The sequence below is a fragment of the Nematolebias whitei genome, chromosome 19 (genome assembly GCF_014905685.2).
Source record: "Nematolebias whitei isolate Nwh7 chromosome 19, NemWhi1, whole genome shotgun sequence".
Lineage (NCBI taxonomy): Eukaryota > Metazoa > Chordata > Actinopteri > Cyprinodontiformes > Rivulidae > Nematolebias > Nematolebias whitei.
Genome location: NC_056516.1, coordinates 37205075 through 37213488, shown reverse-complemented (window position 1 = coordinate 37213488; position 8414 = coordinate 37205075). Strand labels below are relative to the sequence as shown.

Here is an 8414-nt window from a genome sequence, read left to right as displayed (position 1 = left end):
CAAATAAATACATGTAAACATAAAAATACAAATAAATACATGTAAACATAAAAATACAAATAAAAATACTTTTTTCAAGCGCTTGAAAATCATAATGTGCTACAACTACAACTTTCATTGTTCATTATTTTAAATATGTAAATCTTTTGTTAAAAACTTCTTTTTGTGGGAGGAAAAAAATAAATTGTTTTAAAATTCAATAATAATGGAACAAAAGAGAAACCAGTTTGGACTAAATTACTGATAGCACTGCGTTATAATACCTTGAGAACAATGAAACAGTAAATAAAATGTTTAGTAACTATACAAAAGAACCAAACTTTACATATTCTCTGCGGCTGTACTCACTGTTGACCGCTCCTCCGGAGTACGCGTCCCGGTGTGTAGCGTGAGTGATGCCCCGACGGCCGAGTTCGTACGCCTCCTCCACCGTCATGTCCTCCCTGTAACAGCTGTCCACCACACCGTAGGCGTAGCTGTTCCCACAGCCGGTAGAGAACATCCGACCCGACAAACGGGTTCCGTTATCATCCACATAGTACAGACCAGGACCCTGCAGAAAACACAACCGTCATCTGAGCTGACACAACTTTGTTATATTTACTACCAAACTTTAAGATTTATCTTTAAACACAGCCTTCTTACTGCGTATAACTAAAATATAACATAACATTGACTTTATCTAGAGCATTTTTTATTCAATGTTTTGGTCCATATCTGCAGAATAAAATATAATGTACCTTCTTATCTTCAGTATTATATACCTGACTCTAATTTGAAACATTTGTATTTGTAAGTACTGTAATGAATGTTTACTAAAATACAGTATTTAATTTTAGCTCTTTTTCTCTTAAATTTAAGACTTTTTAAATGTCTTTAGAATTTAATTTCAAGCTTTTTCACTCACCCTGGTCCAGTCCTTGTACTTTACAGTTATTTTTTATGTTGTGTTGTTTGAGCCATCTAACACTCAACTGTGACTTACCGTATTTTTTGGACTATAAGACACATTTAAAATCCTTTAATTTTCTCAAAGATCAGCAGTGAGCCATATAATCCGGTGCGCCTTATGTATTAATTCTGGTTGTGCTTACTGACCTCGAACCAATTTTATGTGTTACAAGTGAACAATGTTGAGAATTATTGTGAATAAGTTGAATAAAGTTTGACTTATGTGACTGTTTTGTTTCGCTTAATGCACCTTATAGTCTGAAAAATACGATATTCAGCCTTTGAAAAACTGGGTTGACGCACAAACATCTTAGCAAATAAACTATTTCATCAGATATGATCTTTAGTCTCGTTGCTACCAGCATCTTACAAGCACTGTCACTTATTGAAAGCAAAATATAAAGAAATGGGGATTGGCCCAAGACTTTTGCACAGTACTGCATGTTCAGAGGGCGTTAATGTATTCAAAACACTTCTGCAGACTTCCCTAGTGCTTACTTTGTGCTGTCTAATTATTTTTTTTACTATTAGGGTGTGGAAATAATAACAAAAATAGACCAACTAAACCTAAATAATAATAGCAAAGCATTAAAAAAATGACAAAAAATAAAAATATAACCTGTGACAAAAGTGCACAGGTCGACCTTTAAACTACAGCAACACGTTTGAACCTAAGGATTGTTTTTCGCCACAAAATTAAACTATGGTTTGTTGTAACTTATACAGTCTCCCAGTAATGTTTAAAGCTCGGATGCGTGTGAAACCGTGCCCACAGCTCACCTGCTGGTCCCATCCACAGATCATGCTCCCCACAGAAAGGCCCATTCCTCTGTAACCCAACATCATGTTACACAACAGCTTGGAGGCAGCAGCTACAGAGATCCGCTGGTTGTTTCTCAGCCTGTACAGCCTGGAGGAAGTCAGAATACGATCATTTAGGGAAAAATACAAATTCATTCAACCTTTATTTAGACGGGTTAATCCCATTGAGCCTCGGGGGCTCATTTACAAGAGAGTTAATGAATTAATTAGAGATTAGTTTAATTAGTTTAATTAGAGAGTTAGAAATTAGTCCGCCTTGTAGCGTACCAATATAATACACCAAAATGATTGTATTTAGGATTATGTTACCAGCCATAGTTAAATAAGAAGTGCTTTCAAGTGTCTTGAACTACAGACCTTGACAAATGACCCTGATGTACTTTTATTCATATTTCATCACAAATAAGAAAACAGTGAAGTGAGGACATGATCTCTTGTGTATGTGTGTCTGGAGAATCATATGAGTCGCACATCTGCACAGATTGAAACTTAAATCTGCAGTGGTTTTGATTGTTTTGTTACACGTTGCTTACTAACCTGCATTCTTTAGCCAGGAGTCTCTCCCAGTACTGGCAGTCTGCAGCGCTGCCCGACATGGTGCCCAGCAGGTACGGGTTGATCTCTATCACTTTGTTGACATCGTTGGAGGCTGCAGAGCCAAGAAACAATTAGAAAAAATAAAATAAAAATTTTGACCTAAACTGCACATTGAAACGTGTCAGTATTGCACAGTGTAGTCAACAAAAGCAGCTCATATATTATTTAGTTAAACGTCAGAGTCCTGCAAGTCTGGATGTTCACCTAAACTCGTGACAAGATTAAAAATGCACAGAACTGTTTCTTTAGAGGTGAACTGAGCTTCCAGTTTTTTTTAATAGCTGCTCAACATTAAAAAAGAAAAAATACTGCAAAATTTACCTTTAATACAGTGTATTTCCACCTTTTCTTCAAATTTTTTATTTAGTTTTCCAGACCTGGCGCATTAAGAGCGTGCAAGCACCATCCCTTTTATTCCTTCATGTCCAAAGTGATCCTTTAGTTTCCTTTTTGACAAAATCTCAGTTTATGTTTAAAAGTGTTTTTAATAACAAAAACATTTAAATAAGTTGACTTGACTGCCGTTCATGACACTTTGTGATCTTTCACTTGAAAGAGTTCAAACAAAGTTATAAACAACCTAGCTCAAGACTTAATGAGTTTTTATAAGTGTCTTGCTGTTCTCTCTTTAAGCTTAGTCTGGTGAAGAACTCAGGCAACAGTTGCTGTATGCACAGTGTCTTCCATCTCGCCTGCTGAAGTGTGCACCTCCTTCAGCATGCACCTCCTTCAGCATGCACCTCCTTCAGCATGCTCAGGAGTCTTGGTGGCCTCCCTACACAGTCACTCATTTTATGAGGACAGCCAGCTCTTGGTAGATTTACACGTTTCATATTCCTACTCCTTGATGACAGATTTAACAGAACTCCTGTGGATGTTTAGAACCTTGGAAAGTATTTTGTATCCATCCCCTGACTTGTTCTTTTCAATAACCTTTTCTTGGAGTTGAAGTAGTACAGTCACTTAACAAGGTGTATATTCACGCAATCACTTATTTTACATTGCTTTTTTATATTGGTGTTACTCTGTAGACATTTTATTTTACTTTGATAATGAAAAGGTTGTTGTTTTTGTAAATAAGTCCAGTTTAAACTATGATTGATTTATGACAACAAATAAAGCATAAAACATCCAAGGAGGGGAATATTTTTAAAGGCACTGTAAATCAAAGGTTTTACTCTGTGTGTTGCGTTTAAAGTTTTGTTCTATATTTTATCTTCTAACTTTGAGGACTCACGTTTTACATGGTTTGTGGACAGCCCTAACCCAGACCCATTTACCCAAGTATCGTCCAGCTGAAGCTCTGGAGTCCACAGCCACGATGACTCCATGTTTGAACTTGAAGGCCAGGGTGGTGGTTCCATGGTTCAGGTCAATGCGCACATCTCCATCACGGTTACAGGACTTCAGAAACCCTGAAGGCTGCGATGAAACCAAACAAAACTATCACACTGAATGTGCTGCATGGGGGCAATAACAGCGTGGTATTTAGTAATTAATGGGTCAATCTTTGACAACAGCTTTTGATTTTTACAGTTTTATGATTTCTTAAAGAGCGTAAACACAAGAGACGCGTAAAACTGAAACACGACGCGTCCAACGCGTCAGTGCTTCACACAGCAGTATCCAGTCAGTAGATCAGGTTCAGTTTAATACAATATCAGTTCTTTTAATTAAATCATGCTGAAATTACACTCACTTCTTCACCAACAGGAACAGCAAACTCTTGGATTTTGGTTCCAAAACTGTAGTGGTTCGGTCGGTCAAAAAGTTGCGTCTGTCTGGCTCCAAACATAGTTTCAGAAAAAGGGTTGAAGCCAATAACTTCTGAAAGTGCCATTTTGCCTTATATTAAAAATAAATTAACAATACTGTATATTATTCAGGTGATAATGTTTCTGAAAGAACGACAGGTTGAGAATAATTTCCTCATACGTGAGAAAGAATCCGAAAGTGAAAGGGTTTGTTCATGATTTTATTGTTTTATTTTTCTCTGAAAATGCGTAAAATGTGTAGAAATTACAAAGGTATGCAGAAATATAACTAATATATTCACAATTCTGCATTTTTAAAATAAAAACGTTACAATTATACATACTTAAGCTTAAATTTAAAATTCTTCAACTACAAACGCGACAGAGCTTTTGGACCAATAGAAAACGAGTTTTATTTGTCGTCATCAGTCTCTAAGCTGAAATGCAGAAATCAGGTTTGAGGACCTGAACATAAAGTTTATTATGAAGCAGCTACATTATGCTGTAGTTTGAAATTAATTAAAATAATATGCATCACATTGTTCTGTTTGTTTTAACTTCATTATAAGAAGAAGCTGTAGGTGCAGCTTGAAATTAACATATGAATAGAATTAAGTAAAAGTATGAACAGAAATAAGACAAAACATGTTGTAGGAGTCAATAAAAACAATTTTATTCAGTGTTTGTAGCCATCTTTCCATATTAAAACCTTACAGTATTACAGGGTTTTAATTTTTCTACATTCCAGTAAAATGTTATAAAAAATCCGAGATTAATATTAAATAACGATAAAATAAAAAAAACTCTGACAAGTGTTTTTATGTTCTGTGACTGTTCATTATAGATCAGGCTGTTTCCATCTTCTGCACAGTTTCCTGAACAACCTCCAGCTTCAAGGGAACAACTTTCTCTGTCAGAACGGCTGTAGTTCCTGGACGATACTTATATTTCATTTTTCTGGAACAAATAAAGAACAAAAGGTGCAGAAGTTAGTGCCTCATGATGCTGCTGCTAATACAGCATGTGTAACAAAACTTTTTCTTAGTTATATGAAAGGAAAAACTATCCAACATTTCAAATGATGAACAGTTATTGATGAAAACACAACTTATTTTTGAATTAAAGGAATCAAATGTTTACTTGATAAAAAGTGTGAAATATGGTTCAACATAAAAAGTCACTAAAAATATAATTTTTAGTTTGTTCAGAACAGATTTACACTGGACTACCTGTCATCTTTGTATTCTGACTCCCGGTAGGGTCTGATGTAGTCCACTCCTTGTTTGGTGATGACGCAGATGTCGATGTTGTGTCCTGAGCCGAGGTCACTCATGATGCCCGCATGGATCGCGGCTCGCACCAACTCTTTAGCTTCGTCCAGCTGAGAGTGGAGAGGAAAAACAGAAGGAGGTCAAAGGCAGACAGAAACAATTAATAAACTAAATGTTTATCACATCTTTCTGTTTGAAGTTAAAAGACTGAGTAAACTTAAGTTGTGATGTAGTTTAGAATAAACTCATGCCATAAACAATAATCATGTATACCTCTAAATTATGTTTGAAGCCATCCTCTAAAATCCCAAGAGCAGCCAGATCACCAGAACCTGCACGAACACAAATCAGTCATCTGAATCACTGTGCAATCTGAGGGAGAATTTACCAACAGTGAATAAACCTGCAGCACATTACAGTTAATGCTGTCACTTATAGCTAACATTTTCATATAAAGCACATTTTAATTAACCCAACCCAAAAATTATTTAAAGAGCATTGCAGCAACACCACCAGCAAAGAGACTGAGCAACAAAAAAGATTTATTAACAGTTATTTGCATACCCATTGCAAGGTAAGACATTTTATTTACACTCCCATATGGCCCCACTGTGTACAGGTGGTTCCCAGTACAGTCCACTCCTCCCAGGATCAGACTGGCACCGATCTGACCGTGATACCTGAGGACATCAGACCAAACATGTCTGAGTAAATCTGCATATTTAAATAAAGAAGTTCACATTTACCTCCTTCATTCTGTTCGTCATCTGCTCTTGTGTGGATAAAACACTGACCTGTACAGCATGTCCTGCAGTATGTTCACAGCCATGACGAGACGGGGATTCCTCCCACTGTTCATCGAGAAAATGGTGAGGTTGGATGAAAGCAGATCTGTGGTTTTCTTTGTGTCTGCTGCTGTTCCTGCTCCACAACAACTAAAAACACACACAGAGATGAAACAAGAATTATGAGAAAACAGGTGAAGAAGAAAAAATCATTTATAGGCCTACTTTAGAGATCACATTCTGTCTTGAGCACCGTACCGTGCATCTCTCTGCTGATTTTTATTTTAAATCCAAATATAATCCTCAAACTGTTTTTATGTGACAAGCCTTAAGGTCTTATAAAATGTCATTGAAAGACAGTTTGTGCTGAATATCACTTAAATGTAAGTACAACATAGTAAAATGTGCTCCGAAGGAAAAAATAAATATAAAGCAGTTAAAACCTGAGAACAGCATGGAGGAATATTATAACTATAATGTAATTTTCATTTCATCATTTTTATTTACAACATATGGATCTTACTATATGTTAGGAGAAATGTAGTGAATCTTGGCACACATCTTGTCAGCTACAACTTCACTGGAGGTGGCTCTTGTGTCGGCTCCGAGCACCACTCCATCCTACAGCAACAAACACAAGTCACCAAAACTCTTCATTGTTCAGATTAAATTACTGTGATGTTACAGTAACAGCTTCAGGCTGAAAGTTTTAATCTCATAAAGCTCATATTTGGGTTCTCCTGTGTGCTTCAATCTCACTTGATCCACTGGAGCTGCTGCTGCCCAGTGCATGTTCAGCTTTCATGATAAAAAGTGTGCAAATGATGAGTACATGTATTGGGTTGTTTTATGAACAAAATATGCAATGCTTCAGCAACCACTTCTGTAGATCACAGTTGCATGTTTTGATCCTGGACAGTTTATTATGTTAGTAACTGAGTGGCCTTTAAGTCAGTGTCATGGATAATCTGTATGCACAACTGCACTATGCAGAATATTATATACACAAATATTTTCAATTCTCTGTGAAAACATTTTTTTAAACATATGCAATCCCACTGATAAGAAAGTCAAAGTGTTTGTTCTTAACAATAATCCTAATACTCACCTTGAACACCAGCCCTGCGATGGTGGTGCCTGTTTTCAGTGGTTTTGGTGTTTGTCCTCCGTCGAAAAGACCCTCCAACGCAGCATTTCTGGAGAAGTGGGGAATAGAGGGAGGGGGCAGCATGTGAATAGGTGGGCGGGAGGGGGCATATGTCCAAATATATACATCATGTTACAGCCATGATCATCCCTTCGTTCATTCGGTAAAACATGAAAACAAATAGAAAAAAGTTACTTTCGCTTTTGATTCCAGATTAACTTTAGGTTTATCTGCAAGTTTAATTTAGTTTAGTTATTTTTAAATACAGTTCTAAGACCAGCAGACATAAGACAAGTTCATACCTTGCTGCGTTGTCAAAATTAAATCCAGCAGCCGGAGTTTCGAGGACATTTGACAGCGCCATGGTGGACGTGTCCACTGCGTCTCTGCGCGTCTCGGTGCGCCTGAGGTCGCTGTTCTGAGCGGCAGAGCTGCTTTCTTTCTTTCGGTTTTAGAAAGAAAATGGAGAAACACTACATGGACTCGAAAGTTAAAGGAGTCAGCACAGGGGTGAGTAGATACTAAAAGGTTCGCCATCATTATAACTAACTTTTTACCTGTCGAGCAAAGATGAATTATGAATGACAGACTGTGCGTAAAGATCCGATTGGCAACTGGAGAAGTTTCCTGAAACAGAGTGAAAGGAAGAATTCAGTGGAAGTTATCAGCAAATAAATTATGTGTGCTTTGAAATGTTTATTGTTCGCATTTATATAAAAATACTTTAATCTTTATTTTATATATATCTGCATACGATCCATCTTATTACCTAGAACTCCAAATCCCAGAATGCATAGCATTCGGTGAGTCTCATCACCGCACGTAGAGTGTGCGTGCGTGATGTTGTGTGGTCAAGGACAAAAACAAGTGAAGTCTTCTCCCCATCCTTGTTCCTCCTCAGACCACCATCCTGGCTGCCATCTTTGATGGAGGGGTCGTGATTGGTTCAGATTCCAGAGCTTCAATCGGAGGGTGAGGATGCTGTGATGATGGATGGATATTCTTAAAGCAGAGAGACTGTGTGTGTGTGTGTGCGTGCGTGTGTGTGTGTGTGTGTGTGTGTGCGTGCGTGCGTGTGTGTGTGTAT

At 37.3% G+C, this 8414-nt stretch overlaps 3 protein-coding genes across 3 annotated transcripts in view; 1 reads left to right on the top strand and 2 right to left on the bottom strand.

Annotated features, from left to right (window-relative positions):
* The window catches only part of psmb8a (proteasome 20S subunit beta 8A), a 4657-nt gene extending 447 nt beyond the window's left edge, over positions 1-4210 (bottom strand). Inside the window, exons 1-5 of the mRNA XM_037693154.1 lie at positions 4070-4210; positions 3651-3792; positions 2311-2422; positions 1732-1861; positions 349-553 (exon numbers count right to left, since the gene is read on the bottom strand). Of these exons, the coding sequence (XP_037549082.1) occupies positions 349-553; positions 1732-1861; positions 2311-2422; positions 3651-3792; positions 4070-4210 (730 nt within the window). The remainder of the gene's footprint in view (positions 1-348; positions 554-1731; positions 1862-2310; positions 2423-3650; positions 3793-4069) is intronic.
* A 759-nt stretch (positions 4211-4969) lies between these two features.
* psmb13a (proteasome 20S subunit beta 13a) lies at positions 4970-7739 on the bottom strand. The gene is made up of 8 exons (XM_037693155.1): positions 7630-7739; positions 7289-7376; positions 6704-6801; positions 6190-6330; positions 5960-6075; positions 5669-5727; positions 5354-5505; positions 4970-5081 (listed from the first exon to the last, which is right to left on the bottom strand). Exons 1-8 carry the CDS (start codon positions 7689-7691, stop codon positions 4970-4972), a joined length of 828 nt encoding a protein of 275 aa, XP_037549083.1. The 5' UTR covers positions 7692-7739.
* Positions 7740-7789: 50 nt separating this feature from the next.
* psmb12 (proteasome 20S subunit beta 12) overlaps positions 7790-8414 on the top strand; it is a 2273-nt gene continuing 1648 nt past the window's right edge. The window contains exons 1-2 of the mRNA XM_037693456.1: positions 7790-7837; positions 8229-8299. Coding sequence (XP_037549384.1) covers positions 7790-7837; positions 8229-8299 — 119 coding nt within the window. The remainder of the gene's footprint in view (positions 7838-8228; positions 8300-8414) is intronic.